This window comes from Xenopus laevis, chromosome 5S (assembly GCF_017654675.1).
Source record: "Xenopus laevis strain J_2021 chromosome 5S, Xenopus_laevis_v10.1, whole genome shotgun sequence".
NCBI lineage: Eukaryota > Metazoa > Chordata > Amphibia > Anura > Pipidae > Xenopus > Xenopus laevis.
The window spans coordinates 132,489,001-132,512,540 of record NC_054380.1 but is presented as its reverse complement, the minus strand read 5'-3'; the positions used below and the strand labels follow the sequence as shown (position 1 = coordinate 132,512,540).

The 23,540-nt window shown below is 40.9% G+C and overlaps 1 protein-coding gene across 1 annotated transcript in view; it reads right to left on the bottom strand.

Moving 5' to 3' along the window:
- LOC108718261 (kelch-like protein 29) overlaps positions 1-23,540 on the bottom strand; it is a 610,001-nt gene that overhangs the window by 311,643 nt on the left and 274,818 nt on the right. The window contains exon 4 of the mRNA XM_041565068.1: positions 20,624-20,938. Within this exon, the coding sequence (XP_041421002.1) occupies positions 20,624-20,878 (255 nt within the window). The 5' untranslated portion in view covers positions 20,879-20,938. The remainder of the gene's footprint in view (positions 1-20,623; positions 20,939-23,540) is intronic.

Below are 23,540 nucleotides of genomic sequence, written 5' to 3'. Positions count from 1 at the left end.
CAAACCCCTTCCCAATATTTAGCTGGAACCTCTTTTCTTCTAATCGGAATGGGTGACCTTGTGTCAGCTGGAAAGACCTACTGGTAAATAAATCATTAGAGAGATTATTATATGATCCCCTTATATATTTATACATAGTTATCATATCACCCCTTAAGCGCCTCTTCTCCAGCGTGAACATCCCCAATTTGGCCAGTCTTTCCTCATAGCTAAGATTTTCCCTTTACCAGCTTAGTTGCCCTTCTCTGTACCCTCTCTAATACAATAATGTCCTGTTTGAGTGATGGAGACAAAAACTGTACGGCATATTCTAGATGGGGCCTTACAAGTGCTCTATACAGTGGAAGAATGACCCCCTCCTCCCTTGACTCTATGCCCCTTTTAATACAGCTCAAGACCTTATTTGCCCTTGATGCTGCTGACTGGCATTACTTGCTACAGCCAAGTTTATCATCTACAAGCACTCCAAGGTCCTTTTCCATAATGGATTTGCCTAGTGCAGTCCCATTAAGAGTATAAGTGGCTTAGATACTTTATTTTATTTGTTTACGTTTGTATTTATGCTTAAAGAGTTACAACAAAATGAAAACAGATTAGGTAAGAAGGAAGAGAAGAATAGGACGGAGAGAAGTAAGGCTAGATAAGCATTTGCAAGTCATATCGATTTATACAGACTGGGCATTAAAACCAAGTGTCCCAAATTGCATTAAACTTAGCTGGGCATCCTTTAGACAAGTAGAACAATTTTTGTTTGGGTAACACGTCATTAATTCATTTTTTCCAAAGGGTAAATGTGGATTTAACAGTATGGCTTCTTCACATATAACAATAACTGGAGGTAACATCCACTTGTGTGACGAGAGACCCAGGTCAGTGATACCATTGATCAGCACTCACCCAAACCCACCCAAAGACTGGTGCTCCTGTAAAGTTGTCCACTTCAACTCACTTAAGTGCCTGAGAAGTGAAGACACAGAACCGTCCATGGATCAGTATTTAAAAAGCCTTTATTGGTATCTTGGCTCAGCTCTCAGACAAAGAACAAGTGGCGAGAACCAAGATACCAATAAAGACTTTTTAAATACTGATCCATGGACAGTTCTGTGTCTTCACTTATCGAGAGACCCAGGTCTTCCAAAACTTACTTTTGGACATTGGATGTTGGGAAGGGCCAGTTTCACATTGAGGTACCTCAAAATCTCTGACGAAAATTGTCCGATGACTGGGCATTCCCAAAAGACGTGAAGGAAAGTACCCACCGCTAGGTTGCATTTGGGACATGTATCTGGTACTTGGGGATACAGCTTGGCCAGCCTGTGAGGTGTTAGGAAGGCCCAGTTAATGAATTTAACTTGGATAAGCCTGTCTCTGACTGATATTGTAATGTCTGGGACTTGTTTTACCCACATTTCATGCTCCAGATATGATAATTCACTCTGCCACTTTCCCTTACTCTTGGCCAATGGATCAGGGTTAGAACCAGGACAGTGTTTTTTTTAAGTCTTGCCTATGAAGGTTTCCAGGGAAGTTTCAGATACATGCAGTGGTCTGGCGGGAAACTGGGTGTAGAAGGCATGTTAGTAGCAAAAGTACATGCAGTGTTGGACTGGCCCACCGGGAACCAGGAAAACTCCCGGTGGGCCCAGGTGTCAGTGGGCCTCTTGTTTCTAAACATTTGGCCTATTTCATGGTCATTCCCCTATTTCTTTATGGGGAAAAATGCTTAATAATGGGAGAATATTGTAAGTATATATAAAAGACTAGGGGGCAAATTCACTATGCGCCGAAGCGCTTAACGCTAGCGTCAATTCGCTATCGTTGGTCATTTTCGTTACTTCGCAAATTCACTAACGAATGCTGGCATAAATTCACTAGTGTTACTTCACACCTTTACACCTGGCAAATTTGCGCAACGGTCGTAACTACGCAAATTCACTAACGCGCGCATTGTACTGAACGCTACCTTTTACGCCAGACTTCCTTCGCCACCTCAGACCAGGCGAAGCGCAATAGAGTAGATAGGGATTGCTTCAAAAAAAGTTAAAAAAAATTTTCAAAGTCCCAAAAAACGCTGGCGTTTTTTCTATATTATGGGTGATAGGCTGAAAAAGATCGAAAACATTTTTGGGGCTCCCCTCCTTCCCCCCTACATTTCCTAACTCATGGCAACTTAACTATACAGTGGGCACATGCGTAGGGCAAAAAAAAAATTAAATTTGATGTTTTGAAGGTTTCCCAGGCATTTGTAGTGATTGTACGTATTCCTCCATTGAAATTTGAATTTGGCGCCGTATGCAAATTAACCATCGCTAGCGTAACTTCGCTTAGCGAATCAACGCTAGCGCAACTTCGCAACCTTACGCTACCCCTGTGCGCAACTTCGGATTTTAGTGAATTTGTGGAGCCCTGGCGAAACTACGCCTGGCGAAGTGTGGCGAAGTGCGGCGAAGTTACGCCTGGCGCAACTACGAAACTTAGTGAATTTGCCCCTAGGAGAATAAAGTTTGGAAAGGTCCACTGTCTAAAGGTTTTCTGGTGGGCTCATGGTTTTAGGTTTTCTGGTGGGCCCAAGGTCTAGGCTTTCTGGTGAGTCCCTGGCATCCCAGTCCGACACTGAGTACATAGCAGGCGACAGCCCAAATTCTTCTCTAAGAGTTGCAAAGTGTTTTAAATTTCCCTCTGTTACTGGTGTGGATATTTTTACATCCCAGGTGCAAGACTTTCCATTTATCAACATTGAATAAAGTACTGAGCCATGAAGGAAAGGCATCCTCTTGTGATACCATGGGTGCCATAAGGGGTGTATCTACTACCGGATCTTCTGCAATTTCTGCTCTTGTTGTTCTAGATACTTAGTTTATATTTGTTGGCCATTTGCTGCCATGAAACAAAGGAATTGCCATAGACTTGCCCTATACTTGCCTTGACCAATCAGCACAGAAGGGAAGAATACTTCAGAATAAACATGAGAGCACAAGATTCATAATCCAGGGTTGGCTGGGAAAGACTGTGCATTTAATGGAACTGAACACAGTGATGTGAGAACAATTGGAACCAAAGTCTATTACGGACCTGCCATTCTTATTGGATTGCTTATTTTATTGCTTCTAGCTCAGTCAGACAATAAGCAATGTCCTTGGAAGTTCCCTTTCGTACTTGCCTTGAGATAATAATGAATAACACACTGCTAAACAATGACTTTTTTTTACTTTTATATTTCCTTTAGGGTCATTTGAATCATTAGAAATAACAAAGGATCATTTTCCATTTACTTTCCATTTCTATAAACCCAGGTTTTAATTTTGGCTGTAGCTTGGCTTTAAATGCCTTTTAAAGGATAAGTAAACATTTTAAAATAAGTGAATGGAAAATTGATGAGAGTTTTATTCTAATTGCTTTTGTCATTTACATTCATTATTTTTTTCCCCCAAGATATTAAGGCATACATGTACTGTTAATATGAATGACTTTTGTTCCAACAACTCCACCTGCTGGTCAGTTTCTGACCAGTCTGACCACCAAGTAGTCAAGGAAGTTGTCAGGAGAAAGAAAGAGGCTGCTCTGATGTTCTTCTGCTTAGGGAAGATTTGAGAAAGGTTTCTAATTTTATTCCTAAGCAGAAGAACATCAGAGCAGCCTCTTTCTTTCTCCTGACAACTTCCTTGACTACTTGGTGGTCAGAAACTGAACAGCAGGTGGAGTTGTTGGAACAAAAGTCATTCATATTAACAGCACATGTATCCCTTAATATCTTGGAATACAAAGAAAATAAATAATGAATGTAAATGACATGAGGGCTTAGAAAAACACTCTCACCAATTTTACATTCACTTATTTTAAAGGTTTACTGATCCTTTAATTCGCTATCCCATGCCTCCTGTTATACCAGGGTATCTTGACAAAATACAAAACCCTTAATAATGCAAAGTGTGGCTCTAAATCAGGGGTCCTCAACCTTTTTAACCCGTGAGCCACATTCAAATGTAAAAAGAGTTGGGGAGCAACACAAGCATGAAAAGTTCCCTTGGGGTGCAAAATAAGGGCTGTGATTGGCTATTTGGTTGCCCCTATGTGGACTGGCAGCCTACAAGAGGTTCTACTTGTTTTTATGCAATTAAAACTTGCTTCCAAGCCTGGAATTCAAAAATAAGCACCTGCTTTGAGGACCCTGAGAGCAACATCCATGGGGTGGAAGAGCAACATGTTGCTCACGAGCTACTGGTTGGGGATCACTGCTCTAAAATATTTAGGCCACTCCTCCTTTACCACATCCCCTTTTGGAACTCACTTTAGTTATAATGATAAAGACAAGCCAGCATGGTCAGTGAAGAAAATGGATTCAGAGCATTGCATTAACCCAAGACATGCCAGTATAATCACTGAAGAAAATAGATAATGAACATTACATTAACCCAAGACATGCCAGTTACTGCAAAAATGGATAAAAACTTTTATTAACTATAGACATGCCAATGCAATCACTGCAAAAAAAATGTAAACCTGCATTAATCCCAGACATTTGAATAAGATCACTGCATAAAACAGTGTCAGGGAACTGCATGAACATGCCAATATGATCACTGCAGAAAATGGATAACAAGCACTGCATTAACTCAAAACATTACAACAGGAACTACTGCTTTAACCACAGACATGTTAATACGTTTACTGCAGAAAATGGAAAATGAGTGCTGCATTAAACCAAGACATTCTAGTAGGATCACTGCAGAAAATGTATAATGATGACTGATTTAACCCCAGTCATGTCAATAAGATCACTGCAACAAATGCATTCAAAGCATTGCCTCAACCAAATTGTTTGACTTTTCTCCCCATTGCTTGTCACTTTCCCTTTCCCTTCCCTTAGCTGAATCTCTCTCATAATGGATTACTATATATACAGCTACTAGAACACATATATTTAGATTCCTCTTGAGAGATCCACAACTATATAGTGAACTTGGGCAGACAGGATCCTGTAACGCTCAGGGCTAAAATGACTGCCTCAATCACCTTAACCTTACTTTTAGGGATGGGCGAATTTTTTTGCCTTGTTTCTCCGGAAAAAACCCCCATAGACTTGTATGGCGCTGTGCGTCAAAATAAAAAGATGCGCGACAATTTTTTTGACGCCCATAGACTTTAATTTTTGGCTAAACAAAACGGGTCAAATTCGCCCATCCCTACTTACTATTACATTGTAGTTTTCTTAAAAAAAGGAATCGATTTTAAAGCTACTGTGGTTTGGTTTGCTCTACATTTCCTTTGCACTCTTATTTCAGCAAATCAGCAGCTTAGCCCTTTAAAGACTAGAGTGTCAGCATTTATGGCCTATAACCATACAAGGGGGATTGGCCTGTTGATCGATGTCTGATCTCAGATATTACTGTTACCTTCTGTTTTAGCCAATCCCACATGAGATCATGCTCATAACCAGGCCTAAAAGCAATTTAGTACTAAAAATATCTTGCCCCAAAAAAAAAAAAGTTCAGGAATTTTTCAAATCCATATTGTAATAGCATACAGGAAAAAAAGCAACAATTTTGCCTCAAAACCCTAAAGGAAATTAGAAAAAAAAAAATCCTTTAGGAAATTAGAAAAACATTCAGAAATTAAGAATTATTTATTTAAACAACATTCTTTGGGAAAGGGCATGGTCATATTCCATTGCTTTCTGGATAACAGATTCCCAGAATCGAGAGCCCATACCTGTACAGGTATTGGATAAGTTATTTGGAAACCCCTTATCCAGACGGGTCAGAATTACAGGAAGGTTTTCTCCCATAGACTCCATTTTATTCAAATAATCCAACTTTATCCAAATATTTCTCTGTAATAATAAAACAGTAGCTTGTACTTGATTCCAACTAAGATATAATTAATCCTTATTGGAAGCAAAACCAGACTATTGGGTTTATTTCATGTTTACATGATTTTCTAGTAAACTTAAAGGAAAACTATACCCCCAAAATGGGATAGTTTATATTAAATTGAGTGGTATATAAAAGAATCTTACCAAACTGAAATATGTATATAAGTAAATATTGTTCTTTTAAATCTCTTGCCTTGAACCACCATTTTGTGATGGTCTGTGTGCTGCCTCAGAGATCACCTGACCATAAATGCTGCAGCTCTAACTGTAACAGGAAGAGATCACCTGACCAGAAATACTGCAGCTCTAACTGTAACAGGAAGAAGTGTGGAAGCAAAAGACACAACTCTGTCTGTTAATTGGCTCATGTGACCTAACATGTATGGTTTGTTTGTGTGCACCGTGAATCCTACAATCCCAGGGGGCGGCCCTTATTTTTTAAATTGCAAATTTTCTATTTAGGGTTATCTAATGGCACATACTACTAAAAAAGTATATTATTATTATGAAAATGGTTTATTTATATGAAGCAGGATTTTACATATGAGCTGTTTTATGCAATATCTTTTTATAGAGACCTACATTGTTGAAAAATTATTTTCCTCCCATTAATCCAGACAGTGAGTTTTTGAATCAGCTTCTCTCTGTTAATTGCTGTTCCTTATTGGGATATATGTTCATATGTTCAAGCAGAGTGAGTTTATGTAGCGAGATGCGTTTTCATTACTGATAGAGTTTATTACTCCCTCTGTGCACATCCATGTTTATACTCTCCAGCAATGTTATGTCGGTTTCCAAATTATGCGGATAAGAAGCCAGTGATGCCAGCCCGCCCTCCCTCTCTCATTGAGAACCACAAAGAACATTGCAAATAACTTATGCGCATAGCACTACCCACTAAAACATCTCAATGGCACGGTCATAATTTAGAGTAATTACCACCACTCCCAGGAACAGCAACAGGCTTGATGGACCATATGTCCTAGATTAGTTTTGTTTTTTTTTACATCTGTAACCTTGATGTGAGCTAAGGGGGGCTAAAACGTTGGATCTAACCAGGGGGGTGACAACAGGGAGGCCATCAGGGGGCACAGCGTGTACAGCTGTCCCAGGCCCGGCAGTTTTTTAAGCTTGAAGAGGGGCCCGGAGGTGCTACACTTCCTGAATTCGCCGGGCCTCCCTTGAGTCACAATGGAGCGGAAATCACCAAAACCAGTGTTTTTAGTGGAGTACCGCAGGGCTCTTTACTTGGTCCTTTGCTTTTCAACTTGTTTATTAATGACCTAGAGGTGGGTATTGAAAGTACTGTTTCTATTTTTGCAGATGATACTAAATTGTGCAGAACTATAGGTTCCATGCAGGATGCTGCCACTTTGCAGAGTGATTTGTCTAAACTGGAAAACTGGGCAGCAAACTGGAAAATGAGGTTCAATGTTGATAAATGCAGGTTATGCACTTTGGCAAAATAATATAAATGTAAGTTATACACTAAATGGCAGTGTGTTGGGAGTTTCCTTAAATGAGAAGGATCTGGGGGTCTTTGTAGATAACACGTTGTCTAATTCTGGGCAGTGTCATTCTGTGGCTACTAAAGTAAATAAAGTTCTGTCTTGTATAAAAAATGGCATTAACTCAAGGGATGAAAACATAATTCTGCCTCTTTATAGGTCCCTGGTGAGGCCTCATCTGGAGTATGGGGGCAGTTTTGGACTCCAGTCTTTAAGAGGGATATAAATGAGCTGGAGAGTGTGCAGAGACTAAGTGCAACTAAACTGGTTAGAGGGAGGGAAGACTTAAATTATGAGGGGAGACTGTCATGGTTGGGGTTTTCTCTGGAAAAAAGGCACTTGTGAGGAGACATGATTACACTTTACAAGTACATTAGAGGACATTATAGACAAATAGCAGGGGACCTTTTTACCCATAAAGTGGATCACCGTACCAGAGGCCTCCCCTTCAGACTAGAAGAAAAGAACTTTCATTTGAAGCAACGTAGGGGGTTCTTCACAGTCAGGACAGTGAGGTTGTGGAATGCACTGCCGGGTGATGTTGTGATGCTGATTCAGTTAATGACTATAAGAGGGACTTGGATGATTTTTTGGACAGACATAATATCAAAGACTATTGTGGTACTAAACTCTATAGTTAGTATAGATATGGGTATATAGAATTTAATTAAAAGTAGGGAGGGGTGTGTGTATGGATGCTGGGTTTTCATTTGGAGGGGTTGAACTTGATGGACTTTGTCTTTTTTACCCAATTTAATTATGTAACTACGTAACTATGAAAGGACCCGAAAGTCGCCAAACCCGAAAGGCTTTGGGCCAGACTTGGGCGAGGACAAGGGGGCCCAGAAAATGTTGTTGTAAGGGGCCCTGCGATTTCTGGTGGCGGCCCTGGGTGACAATAAATGAAAAAGTTTGACAATCACTGCGCTATAAAAAATACAAGACCAGCCATAGACTGTGTGAGAATGACATAGTTTACATTATCCTGAATATTAACTTAAGGTTAATTGGGTTAAGTTCCCCTTTTAGTAAGCACTCGGCCAGTCAGATATTGTAAAGCACCTGGTTATTCTACAAGATCAGGAAATGATAAGGGAAAAAACCACTGTTTTGCTGCTAGAGTTTATCATAAAACAGATATAATCACACACATAAATAGTATGTGAGAGTGTACGGCCAAAGAGCATCATTCTCCCCGCATTTCCTCGCTCTTCCGGAATAAGCAGGTAATTTGCCGCCTGGCTCCCATAACACTCATTAAGCCAGAGTTCACTTTTCTTTGCCCTCTCTATCATCAGCTTAATATTTTCTTGAGACAGTTGTTGCAGATGCTTTTTAGTCAGCTTCTAATACACTTAGAATGTACTAGAGGGGGGCCGAGTTCAAGCGGTATGTGCTCTTTTGCAGAACAACTTACAAAAAAGGTAATTATCTGCAAGAACCGTCTTTTGCCCGTGATTGTGTAAATACGGGAAGAAAACACTGGCGACAAAGGAACTGTAAGTAGAAAGCGGTTTCATTGAAATTTTATTTTATTTGTTTTGTTTTATTAAAATGAATGCATGTTTACGAGGGTAATTCGGACCCTAGCGATCAGAGTGCTGGAAGTTGCAAACTGGAGAGCGGCTGATTAAAAAACAAATAACTCAAAAACTACAAAGATTAAAAAATGAAATCCAGTTGCAAATTGTCTCAGAATATAATTTTCTATATCATAATAAGGTGAACAACCCCTTTAATGTCCACCTTGCTTTACTTTTGTCATATTCTCCTTCTAAACCTGCTATCCTTCTGCACTGTGCGGGTGCTACTATATGGAGGAGACCACCACTACCTACTGGTTTTCCATCACAGCTCAGTGCTTTATACAGGGAGATGTACAATGGCTGCATCTTAAAAAAATCTCAAAATGAATACTTAAGCAACAGATAGTTTATATCAAATTGAATGACATATTAAAGAAACTTACCAAACTGGAATATATATTTACATAAATATTGCCCTTTTACATCTCTTGCCTTGAACCACCTTTTTGTGACTCTATCTGTGCTGCCTCAGAGATCACCTGACCAGAAATACTACAACACTAAGGGGCCGATTCATCAAGGGTCGAATATCGAGGGTTAATTAACCCTCGATATTCGACTAGGAATTGAAATCGAAGGATTTAACGCAAATTCTGCGATCGTACGATCGAAGGATTATTCCTTCGATCAAACGATTAAATCCTTCGAATCGAACGATTCGAAGGATTTAAATCCAACGATCGAAGGAATATCCTTTGATCAAAAAAACTTAGGAAAGCCTATGGGGACCTTCCCCATAGGCTAACATTGACTTCGGTAGCTTTTAGCTGCCGAACTAGGGGGTCGAATTTTTTTTTAAAGAGACAGTACTTCGAATATCGAATGGTCGAATAGTCGAACGATTTTTACTTCGAATCCTTCGATAGTCGTAGTCGAAGGTCGAAGTAGCCCATTCGATGGTCGAAGTAGCCCAAAAAAACTTCGAAATTCGAAGCTTTTTACCTTCGAATACTTCACTCGAAGTTAATGAATCGGCCCCTAACTGTAACAGGAAGAAGTGAGGAAGCAAAAGGCAGAACTCTGTCTGTTAATTGGCTCATGTGACCTTACATGTGGTTTGTATGTGTGCACCGTGAATCTTACGATCCCAGGGGGCGGCCCTTATTTTTTAAAATGGCAATTTTCTATTTATGATTACCCAATGGCACATACTACTAAAAAAGTATATTATTATGATAATGGTTCATTTACATGAAGCAGGGTTTTACACATGAGCTGTTTTACTCAGTATCTTTTAATAGAGACCTACATTGTTTGGGGGGTATAGTTTTCCTTTAAATTAGCGAGCCGGCGTAATGTCGTCGGAAATGAATGGCTCTAACATTCACGGCCAGGAGAAAGAAAATATTGCAAAGAGGAAGCCATTGCCATGAAGAACAGCAGCTAGTTATTAAAATGTAATGTTTAAAAGCGGAGAAGAGTTCATTACCGTTGGAGGGAAAGCCATTTATCAGGGTGCTGTTTAAGAAGTAATAAGCTCATTCATTTAGCAGACGATTGCATTTATGAAAGCCATAAGTCAGGTGAATGACGCAGAGTCAGCTGAGCCCCAGTTTGTCAGTCCTCATGCACAATGGACACCATTAAACATCAAGAAGCAGCTTATTCCTTCAATTATTTATAAGGGGGGGGGGGAAAACAAGAAATATCTGAGACGAGGAGAAGCAATTGAATCTAATTTGCTAATGCCTTTTTAATGCGTTTAGGACACCGCATTTTCTCGCCATGTCTAATCCAGGAGAGCAGCACATGGCTGTTATTGGATTCCCATTACGATGAATTATGGCTACAATATATTTTCACCCAATATAATCTGCCCTGGGGGCCTCCATTATTCCGGAGCAGTCAGCAGATTTGGGAAACCTGAGACAGTCTCATTTAGTTGCCTCTGATAATGACATGACACCGTTAACCTAATTTGTGCTTATGGTGCAGGGGTTTAAAGGGAAATTGCTCTTCCCTGACCTTTCAGTCTCCGACTGGATTTTAACAATTTACGTATTTGCCTTCTACTACACCAGACGATTGTAAAGGGAACATCCCCCCGAATTATTTTCCCTTAAACAGATGATGATGGACGAGAGCGTCATTTATTGTGAGCATGGCACATTTTGTTCTCTGCCTGTTTGAATTAACACATGAGTGGGGGATATCATACCATATATCATTCCAATTCATTACTGGGCCCCTGATAAAGCAACAAACCCAGGGCCGGATTTACATAGCGGGCGCCCCTAGGCCCACTGCCGTTTGTCCCCCCTGTCCCCTACCCTTTATTCATGCAAATTTTCATGGAGATTGTATCTCCTGCGCATCCCCAGTGTTTTTGAACCAATGTGGGTGCGGTTGGCCAGCATGCCGCCCCCCTAAAATCCTGCCACCCTAGGCCCGGGCCTAGGTGGCCTTCCCACAAATCCAGGCCTGAACAAACCCTTCCCCAGTGTATTCTTCTCCAGCTCTATTTATTACAAACTCCACTGATGGAGCATTAGTAATCCATGTTCCAGGGTGTATTCATCCAGCTCTTTATATTTGCTCCCCCCAATGACGGAGAAGTAACCAATTCCTTGAAACATGCCCCACCCATTCCTGATTGCAATTGCTACTTCCACTAATCGGGCAGTAATTAGGGTTGTACCGAATCCACTATTTTGGATTCCGCTGAACCCCCGAATCCTTCACGAAAGATTCAGCATATGCAAATTAGGGGTGGGAAGGGGAAAACATTTTTTACTTCATGCAATTGACCTCTCGTTCCTAATTTGCATATGCAAATTACGATTTGGATTCAATTCGGCCTGGCAGAAGGATTCGGCCGAATCCTGTTGAAAAAGGCAGAATCCTCACCGAATCCTGAACCGAATCCTGGATTCGGTGCATCCCTAGCAGTAACAAATTCACACTCACCCAATTCTAGTCACTATTAATCCAACTGACGGGCAGTAGTTCATTCCCTAGTGCTTACTCACTACCCCCCATTGATAGAGCTTTAACTCATTCCCCAATCCCAGTGCATGCTGATCCAGTCCTGTCATTACTACTCCCACCAATGCAGAGATCATTGTCAATTTTTATTGACAATTTGTATTTAATTTTTGTAGAATGGAATTGAAGTTGTCTTTGTTTTGAGAGCTCATTAGGTAAATTTCCCCTTTAAAGGGCACCTGTTGGCCAAAAATATTATCTCCAACCAAAAGTGCAGGCTAATAGAGTCAGTTGGGGGTACCAGGGGGGTATGACATGGGATCGGCCATGTTGTGCATAGCGCATGCGTAAAAGGCACTTCTGACCTCAGGGACATGTGCATAATGAGCAAATCGCAGTATTCGAACATGCGTGCGCCCCAACATGGCTGCTCATACTGGGTGCTCCCTCTTAGTGTGGGTGGCATTGCGATGGCAGGGGCCAATTTGTTTTTTGTTTTTTTTAAAAAAAACTACTGTTAGCCCCAACCAGAGTGTGGGCTTTGGTTGGGGAAAATGTTTTTTTTGGCCAACAGGTGCAATTTAAGCAGTGAGTAAGAACATTCTCTTCCAACAGTAAGGGGAGAAAAAGAATCCCTTTGTTTATCCCTTTCAGTTCTGACTCTTGAAACACCATAGCAGAAGGCTCCTGCTTTAAATAGCCCAGCGCTGTTGCAGTTTCCCAAGTACCTTGAAACCCCGCAGGGTTCATTGCGACGAGAGCTCCAACGCCGGGAGCAATCAGGTAATCAGCAACAACATCTCACCCAAGCAACAGGATGATTAAATTGTTAAGGAACGTGAAGTATCATTGAACTAGAGGAACAGAGAGAGATGCTTAGGCACGGGCCGCTGTTTGTCGTCTGGATGAATATTCGGAATTATAGATCTTGCATGAGTTATGCAACAACTCCCTGAACCCACTGGCTGCTGGAAATTAGATTATTGCATAAATAAGCCTAAATGGGGAACTATCGTGACAATGAAAATTTAATATAAGCTTCGTCATTCAGAAATAAGAAACTTTCTAAATACTATCAGTTAAAAATTCTGCACTGTTTCTGAAATAATCAATTTTATGTTCACTATCCAGGGTAGGACTGGGAAAAACGCCGGTGGGACCCGGCCCTCATGGGCCCCCGCCGGCCCAGACTTGCTCCCTGATTGGATGAACTAATTCCATTCGCTGTTCATGCATGCGTGCCGGGCGCCTGCCTGCTTTTGCGCATGTGCACGGGGGGGGGGGCGAGGTTCGGAACCCGGTGGGCCCCAAATGTGCCAGTCCGACCCTGTCACTATTCCTCTCTCAGCATCTGTTTCTCTTCATTCTGTCTTCACACACTCGGTGTCAGATATTCATTGACAGTTAGATCCAATGTGGCTCCTTTCCTAGCAGATGTATTAGAGCTCACTCAAATAACTGATTCCAGTAGAAACAAAATCTAACAAAATAACTGCCTTTTGCACAAATTCTGCATGTAGAGAGACATGATGTCTGGTGAGTTTAATAGAATGAGCTCTAATACATCTTCTAGGCAAAAGGAGCCCCCCTATAAGATATATTGGATCTAACTGTCAGTGAATATCTGACACCCAACTGCTCATTAAGAGAGAATGAAGAGAAACAGATGCTGAGAGAGGAATAGTGAAGATGAACTTGATTATTTCAGAAACAATGCAGAATTTTTAATTGATTGTATTTAGAAAGTTTCTTATTTCAGTGTGATGAAGCTTTTATTAAATTTTCATAGTTCCCCTTTAAAGATTACGAAATGCATGTAAATATTAAAAAAAGCCAATATAAATGCTGAACTATTATCATGACCAGGTTATCTGCTTCCCCATTAAAAATGGATAGATGATTATTAATATTGTGTATTTATATAGAGTCGGCTCCACATGTCTGTTGCAGGCTCGTGTCTGTCTGTTCCATCACCATCTCAGCTGACATTAATGCTATAGCCCAGACAGTGAGACAGTATCAGGAGATAAGTGGGAAAAGCTATTTAAATTTCACAATAACATGGTGTCATTTTGATGCTATCCTCTATGGGGGGGATAATAGAGAAGGCCGACTGAATGATCCCAAGCCTTACACTGGCAGAATGCACGGCAATAACCATTTCTGCTCCGTTGACCTTGGCTTTCTTTTCAGTTAATAGAGAACTTCAGTGAAAATGTAATGCCTTAAGCGCCAACGAGGATTAAAATGCGTTGGCAAAATCTCCAGGCTCTAGTACCTATTATTCACCCTGAGCTGCCTCGTTCCCTTTTCAATGTACCACTTGTTCCGAGGGTCTTAAAAATTAACAACACATCGCGGTTCAATGTTTAATGGCCTCGTCAGAACCTCTGCACTTTTAATTAACGAGGGTCATGGTGGGCACCCGAGTCTTCTGCAAAGAAAAGCGCTTCAGCCACTAAGCGCATTGATTATCATCGTCTATAAAGGTTTAATACGGTAGCGCTGAATAAAACGTATTTTTTTTTTAACTCAACTCAACATAGACCATGGCCTGAGCCTAAAATTTGTATATCACAAGTGCAGGGTCCTAAAAGAGCAATCTAAACACTTCTGTGAGTGGGAGTTGCTATACTGATATCTTTGGCAACGTCTAGCCACACATCCATGCATTGGCATAAAACAGTGCCCCTTGTGGCCAGAGTATCAAAGTTCAGCATCAGACTGGGATGCCAGGGACACACCTGAAAGCATTTGACCATAGGCCCACTAACTATTCCCCGCAGCTTACTGTGACGTCACTTCCACTTCGAAGCCGATTGGTTCGGAGAAACGCATCAGGCAGGAATGACGTCACAGTAAACTGCAGGGAAAATTCCATGAGGGAGAGAGACGCCGGCAAATCTTCTCCTTTGGATTCCAACTAGCGACCTGCCAAAGACTTACCTATATGTGACCAAAACTCATGGAAATAAATGTGCGTTAAATATTTTAAAGTTTTTTAAGCCTTTTAATGAATCAGTATCCGTGTCTTGGAGCCTAACAGTGGCTGTGGAGGAGAGAAGAATACTGGGGATCATCATGACATGTGATAGCAATTTTTACTAAGCTTGGAGAATGTCCCAGAGAACACCGAATTCAGCTATACACACATCCGGCATAAAAGGAAAAGTCTCTTTTTAAAGGGGAACTCACACTAGTGAACTTTGTTACTCTAACACAGGGTGCTCTAAGAGTAACCGAAATGACTACACCATATTTCGTTCTTGTTTCTTGCTTTCTCCGTTTGCTTTAGGCGCCATTCCACGCTAAAATATTTGTATTTTTTATATGTGACATTTTGTATGCAGCTGAGAGACTGAAAGGGAACGGCAGGAGAGAGTCATTCTAAAGGACTAACTAATTCTAAGTTTCATTTTTGTATAGAATCAACAGCCTGCCTGAAAGCAATTCCAAAATCTTTAGAGTTGTGAACAAACAGGCTCAAAAACTGCAGATGCTGTGCTGCAAGTTTTATTTTTTAACACAACATGTTTCGAGCTTAGTGGCTCTTTTTCAAGTGCACACTTAAAAAAGAGCCACTAAGCTAGAAACATGTTGTGTTAAAAAATAAAACTTGCAGCACAGCATCTGCAGTTTTTGAGCCTGTTTGTTCACAACTCTAAAGATTTTGCATTTGCACCTGCCTCTAACTGGGACAGAGGCCGTGACACGGGCGTTCAATCGTGACCAAAGGTACAATAATCTCTTTTCCAGTTGAAAGCAGTTCCATCCTGAAGCACTGGCTCTTTCTGAAAGCACATGACCAGGCAAAATGACTGGCGATGGCCGGCTACACACCAATATTAAAAGTAAAAAAATATGTTCTTGGTTCAGGAATAAAATTTTATACTGTCGAGTGAATTATTTGTCATGTAAACAATACTATTTCGAAAGAAAAAAACCGCACCATAAAAATCATGACAGTATCCCTTTAAACACTTCTTCTTACACCCTATTATCTATCCTTCCCTCCACTTCTTCTCTTTGTTGCCATATAGAAATGGGGCACTAGACGCGGTATAGACATATAAGGGCAATAGTTGGGTGAGCAGGAGGCAGCAGCCCTAGTGGGCCCCGAGCCCCCCAGTCCGACCCTCCATGTCTTTAATATATTGATAATGGGTTGAGTGCAAGTAACCTCTTGAATTGTCTGTATGGATAAGCCAGCACGGGTATATCCCTGAACTAAACAAACTGCAGGAACAGCCCCTTTAGTTTTGCTCATAACCTGAACAGAGAAATACAGATAAGTTATAGAAAAACCCATTATCCAGAAACCTCCAAATTACAGAAATGCCATCTCCCATAAACTCAATTATAATGCAATAACTCACATTTTTAAAAACAATTTCCCATTTTCTCTATGATAAAAAAACAGTACCTTGTACTTGATTCCAACTAAGATATAATTAATAAGTATTGGAGGCAAAACAGTCCTATTGGATTTGTTAAAGCAGACCTGTCGCCCAGACATAAAAAGCTATATAATAAAAGTCTTTTCCAAATTATACACAACCCCAAATTCTTTTTTTTCATTAAAACATCCATACTTGTAATACATGCATTTAAAGATTTTAGCTGTCAATCATATATTGCCTGCCCCACCTCTATGCCTTAGGCATAGAGGCGGGGCAAGCAATTACTTTCACTTTCCATTCTGTATTTCCTACATGTTGCCTCCCCCCCTTCCTGTTCACACTCTATAATTGTGTAGCAAATGCAAAGGTATGGGCATCAGGTCCCCCATTCCGGTGCATAAACAAGAGTTTGAAGCTTGTCTTAATAACAGTGTTGACAAAATGGCTGCTGCCTGCTTGCTTTAGTGGTGGATTACAAGGCTGACTGCAACCAATTTTTAAACAATTTATATAGTGTAAGTAAAGTTTATTTTGCTTAACAAACACAATTGCTACGAATTTGGAATTATTTCTTAGCGTGACAGGTCCCCTTTAATATTTAAATATTTTTTAAGTAGACTTAAAGGTATGAAATTCCAAATTGCTGAAAGGCCATTAATATAGGAAAACATCTGGATAACAGGTCCCATACCTCTTCCATAAAAATAAACCAGTGTAGGGTATTTAATAATGACAAGTCAGCAGGGATATTGAGGGTATGATGGCACATAGTCCCTTCTGCATCTCAGAAACAGAATAAGGGTTATTAGCACAGCGATGCCTTGGGCTTCATTGTACACAAACCATAAAGGAGATATTTGCAGAATAAGCCCAGCTGTAAATGTAACCACAAGCAAACACACGAAAGGAAACATTTGTCTGGCTATAAAGTCTTTTTTTAAGCTCCTCCGTCTGAATCACAGCACATTGATGGTAAATGTTACCTTTTTTTTTATTACAATAGCAAAGAAGAATTTAGGTAATACAGGGGGATTGTGTGACTTGCTGAGCCGGGTGTCACACGCTCAGATCCACATTAATGCGTTTTGAGGTGTAAGAAATGCAACGGGAATGAATGTTATGCTAATGGGGAAGGAGATATGTTGGAAGCTGAAAACTCATAAAAGGGAATTCCAAAGTTGTTACCTGCCTGTCAGTCAACAAATGTATCAAGAATTGTTGGCCAAAATAAAGCATAAGTTATGCAATTGGGAGTGTGCAGATATATTAACCCACCAATCGTATTGGGAGTCACCCTTCTTTAAACCAGACACCTGCAGTAGGAGCCCAGTCTCTGGCTCCTCATAAATTGCCCCAAGAAGAAAGTAATGGGGTGTAACGGAGGAGAATTGTGTCATGGCCTAAAATGTCCAGCTGGAAAGGTCAGGTTTTTACTCGTGGCTCCACAGCCGAATCCAAGATCCTGGTCAGACCGAATTCAAACCCTTCATTGATTTCAACCTGCAATTTCCACAGGTGGCAAGGGTTCGGATTCGGTTCAGGATTCAGACCGATCTAGGGTTGCCACCTTTGTGTGAGGGGGTGGGGCCATGACCTCATCAGGGTGGGTCAGTGTTGTTGTGGGCAGGGCGTGCTACCTCAGATGGGCGGGGCTATGGCATGGTGATCAGCCTATCAATCGGTGGAGATCATGCCCCATTTTCCTTTTTGAGAAAACCTGGCAGACTGTCTTGACATGGGAAGCCCTTCTGAAAACACTGCTGTCCAGGTAAAATCTGGACAGGTGGCAACCCTAGCTGGATCCTGTGAGAAGGATTTGGCTGAATTCAGATTCAAATGGTTCAGTCAAGTGCGTAATAAGAGCTGGGTCCACTTTTATCTGCAAAGCTTTTATCTGCAAAGTGACACCTATCCACAACCCAGAAACGTAACTAGAGGGGGGCGGGCCCTGGCGCAGGACGCGCAGCCGCCCCCCCCGCCCCCCTCTGTACACCCAGATCTGTCCGGCCCCCTCGCACCCCCTGCTGAATGCTCACACAGGTGAGAGTATGTCAGTTAAAAGAAGGGGTGGGGTTTCAAATGCTATAGAGAAAGCTGACCCCCCCCGGTCCAGGTGCCCCTGTTCCCAGTACCCCCCCTGCAACTGTGAGGTCTGCTTCCTCTATAGCAGGGGTCCCCGAACTTTTTTACTCGTGAGCCACATTTAAATGTAAAAAGAGTTGGAGAGCAACATAAGCATGAGAAAGTCAAATAAGGGTTGTGATTGGCTTTTTGGTAGCCCCTATATGGGCTGGTAGCCGACAGGAGGCTCTGTTTGGCACTACACCTGGTTTTTATGCAACCAAAACTTGCCTTCAAACCAGGAATTCAAAAATAATCCTGCTTTGAGGCCACTGAGAGCAACATCCAAGGGATTGGTGAGTAACATGTTGCTTGCAAGCTACTGGTTGGGGACCACTGCTCTATAGTTTCTCCGGTGGGTAAAGTGCATCCCTACTAATAAACCATACCTAATGATGGTCACAAATTGGTACCTTCTATACCACAGCCAGGGATCTCTCTGATTTTGTGTGCACTTTTATATAACCTGGGTGCACCAAGAAGTGGTTGGGTCTGAGAACTAAACAATATGGTATCACACGCACAGCTTGTAGGGAATATTGACCACACTCCTTACCTAACCAAGACTATACCTCCAACCTCACCCAACCTCACCCACTTTAGGGATTTTGTAAATTACCTTTTCCAATAGAGAGGAATGATATAAGAACCAAATATTTGCATTATGTTTTATTAATACTCATTGGTGTCTCTTGTCTATTCCCTTGTATTCCCATGTCTTTGCAGTTGCAGGTCTTTGTAGGCCAATAAATCAGCCAACAAATCCCACTGTGACATGCTCTGAAATATCAAAAAGAATCAGTTGTGATAACGATTGGCTCAAGCTCCAGGCACGTTAGGAACGCTACCAATGTATTCAGGAACACCAAATGTATTCATCAGGTAACCTATTTCATGAAACATAGAGCCGGAGGATAGTATTTTTCTTGAAGTGGAAGAATACACTTTATTAAAATGAAGTTGTTCCTATGTGAATACAAACAGTATATTAAGTTCTAATACCTCCCAGACCATGACCCAAGCCTAAAAACATGCATTTTTAGGGTGGACTAGTGATGTGACTGGGGTGGAACCTAAATTGTCCTGCTTTATAATATATGTATTTTCCAAAAATGGTAGTAATGAAAACATACAAATTATACAAATTGAAACTTCCACTTATTGATGCATTATAAGGTGAAGGTGATGAGCCTGAAAACCACAAATTATCCTCTATCTATCTATCTATCTATCTATCTATCTATCTATCTATCTATCTGTTATCTATCTATCTATCTATCATCTATCTATCTATCTATCTATCTATCTATCTATCGTCTATCTATCAATCTCTCTCTCTCTCTCTGTCTCTCTCTCTCTCTCTCTCTCTCTATCTCTCTTTTTGTCTATCCATCTCTCTCTCTTTCTTTTTCACGCTCTCTCTCTCTCTCTCTCTCTCTCTCTCTCTCTCTCCCCCTCTATCTATCTATCTATCTATCTATCTATCTATCTATCTATCTATCTATCTATCTATCTATCTATCTCTCTCTCTCTCTCTGTCTCTCTCTCTATCTCTCTTTTTGTCTATCCATCTCTCTCTCTTTCTTTTTCACGCTCTCTCTCTCTCTCTCTCTCTCTCTCTCTCTCTATCTATCTATCTATCTATCTATCTATCTATCTATCTATCTATCATCTGTCTGTCTGTCATCTATCTATCTATCTATCTATCTATCTATCTATCTATCATCTGTCTGTCTGTCATCTATCTATCTATCTATCTATCTATCTATCTATCTATCGTCTATCTATCAATCTCTCTCTCTCTCTCTCTCTCTCTCTCTCTCTATCTCTCTTTTTGTCTATCCATCTCTCTCTCTCTCTCTCTCTCTCTCTCTCTCTCTCTCTCTCTCTCTCTCTCTCTCTCCCCCTCTCTATCTATCTATCTATCTATCTATCTATCTATATATCTATCCATACAGAAGCAAACAATAGCAGGCACTCAAGTAAACAATCAATGAAAAATAGCTGGGTGCAGATACAGCAATAGAGGTAGATATGTAGAAGGAATATCCACACTCACAGGTCTTATTTAGTTGAAAAGGTCTTTATTAGTAGGAGACTCCTACAAATAAAGTCCTTTCTCTATATAAGACCTGTGAGTGTGGATATTCTTTCTACACACACACATATATATATATGATCAAGGCATAAAGTAAAAGAAAGAAAACTTACTTTGGAAGCGGAAGCTGCAGATGGGTTGCTGGCAATGCTTGTCACTGCATCACTGGCCACTATAGTAGAGGTGGTGGATGTTGGTGTAGGAAGACGGGATGGTACAATGGGCAAGGGTAAGAGTCCCGGCCTGTTGTTGCCATTGGCTGTGCCGTTGATGTTGCTTGCGTTGACGTGATTCCCACTGGGGCTCCACTCCCATCGCTCCCATCCTCCACAAAAATCTCTCTCGAATCGGCTGTGCTGCCGAGACATTGTCCAGGATTCACTGTAATGGTTTCCTCTTAAAGATGCTTTTTTTATAATAAGAAGTGCCTAAAATGAAACACAACATGGAATAAGAGATGAGATCTGAATTTAAGAAATTCAAACAAACAGACAGCCCAGCTGTGTATTTACTGTATAACAGGCCACCCTTAAAGGAGAACTAAACCCTAAAACGAATGTGGCTAAAAATGCCATATTCTATACATTCAATTTATTGCACAAGGCTAAAGTTTCAGCTTGTCAATAGCAGCAATGATCCAGGACTTCAAACTTGTCACAGGGGGTCACCATCTTGGAAAGTGTCTGTGACACTCACATGCTCAGTGGGCTCTGATTGGCTGTTGAGAAGCTAAGCTTAGGGCTCGTCACTAATTATCCAGCAGAAAATGAGCTTCCCTGGCTGTAATATAAGCCGATGCTACAGGTTTGCTGATTATTAAATTCTGATGCTAATTGCACTGGTTTCTGTGCTGCCATGTAGTAATTATGTGTATTAATTACTAATCAGTCTTATATTGTGACATTTCTATTCTATGTGTACTGTATATTGTGAGTGGGTCCCTAAGCTCAGTAAGTGACAGCAGCAGATAACTTGCATTTATATTATTTTTGCCAAAGTGCATAACCTGCATTTATCAACATTGAACCTCATTTTCCAGTTTGCTGCCCAGTTTTCCAGTTTAGACAAATCACTGTGCAAAGTGGCAACATCCTGCATGGAACCTATAGTTCTGCACAATTTAGTATCATCTGCAAAAATAGAAACAGTACTTTCAATGCCCACCTCCAGGTCATTAATAAACAAGTTGAAAAGCAAGGGACCTAGTACAGAGCCCTGCGGTACTCCACTAACAACACTGGTCCAATTAGAAAATGTTCCATTTACCACCACTCTTTGTAGTCTATCTTTTAGCCAGTTCTCTATCCAGGTACAAATACTATGTTCCAGGCCAACATTCCTTAATTTCACCAGTAACCTTTTGTGTGGCACTGTATCAAATGCTTTAGCAAAGTCTAAGTAAATCACATCCACTGCCATCCCAGAATCGAGGTCTCTACTTACATTCTCGTAAAAAGAAATTAAGTTAGTCTGGCAAGATCTATTACGCATAAAACCATGCTGGCACAAACTCATAGTATTATGATTTGCTATGAAGTCCAGTATCTTATCCTTTATTAACCCTTCGAAAAGCTTTCCTACCACTGACGTCAGACTAACTGGCCTATAGTTTTGAGGCTGAGAAGGGGATCCTTTTTTGAATATAGGCACCACATTAGCAATTCGCCAGTCTCTCGGCACTATGCCAGATCTCAATGAATCCTGAAAAATTAAGTAAAGAGGTTTGGCAATCACAGAGCTAAGCTCGCTAATTACCCTGGGATGAATACCATCTGGCCCTGGACCTTTGTTAATCTTAACATGTTCAAGTCTCTTTTGAATTTCTTCATGTGTGAACCATGCATCATTAGTTGTATTACTAGAATTGGGAGTGTTAAGAAGGAAACCTTCACTTACTGGTTCTTCATTTGTGTAGACAGATGAAAAATACAGTTTGAGTTCAGAATCTGCGCTTTTATTTTGTTTTCATCAACCAGCTGACCCCCCTCTGATAGTAAGGGTCCCACCCCTTCCTGCTTCATTTTTTTACTATTGACATATTTAAAAAATTATTTTGGATTTTTTTTACTGCTTGCTGCAATATCCTTTTCTATAGCAATTTTAGCTTGCCTTATAGCTTCTTTGCATGATTTATTGGCCTCCTTGTACCTTATAAATGTTTCGGCTGTACCAGCCAACTTGAAAGCCTTAAAAGCACGTCTTTTCTTACCCACCTCAACACCAACGCTTCTATTGAACCAAAAAGGTTTTGCTTTGCAACGACGTTCCTTGCTTACAAGTGGTGCACTTCAAAACATTTGTAACTATTAAAGATAAGCAAAGAAACAATTGTAACAATTTAAGATAAGCAGGTCTCTTGGGGAAACCGTGACTTGCAGATTGAAGGGCAAATCACCTTTATTAACGAAACTGTAATAACACATAAAAACCACAAAAATGTTTTAACTTTCATAACCTGCCATTGTGTAAAATGATAATTAGGGGGTGTGGCCACATTCCAAAATGTTGGGAGGTATGCTAAACCCAATCCGATGTTGTAGATCATTGTAATGTAATGTAATATAATAGGGGCAAGCCCGCTACTAAAAACACACATATATCAAAGACGTCAGCTGTAAATACGTTGGGCAAGTTCGAGTCCTGTGCGGAAGCAATTTCTAAGACCCAGACCCGACCCGAACCCGCAGCCCGCGACCCGAACCGCAACCCGCATATTTACCCACTTTTATCTGCGACCCGGATCCGCAACTGCCTTATTCGCGACCCAACCCGCAACCCGTTGACCACCATCAAACAGGAAGTGATGGTGCTGCAAACTGGAAGTGACGTCATCAAAAGTGGGCAGGGACAGAAACAAGAATTATAAAAAAAAAGGAGTAAACTATAGACAATATTACATTAGATAAGAAATTTAGATGAGACCCGCAACCCAACCTGCAAACCGCAGACCCGCGGGTATACCCGCACCTTAAAATCCTCCCCTCATTCCGCAGGGCGCCCACTGTTTTTGCGGGTAACCCTCAGGTACCC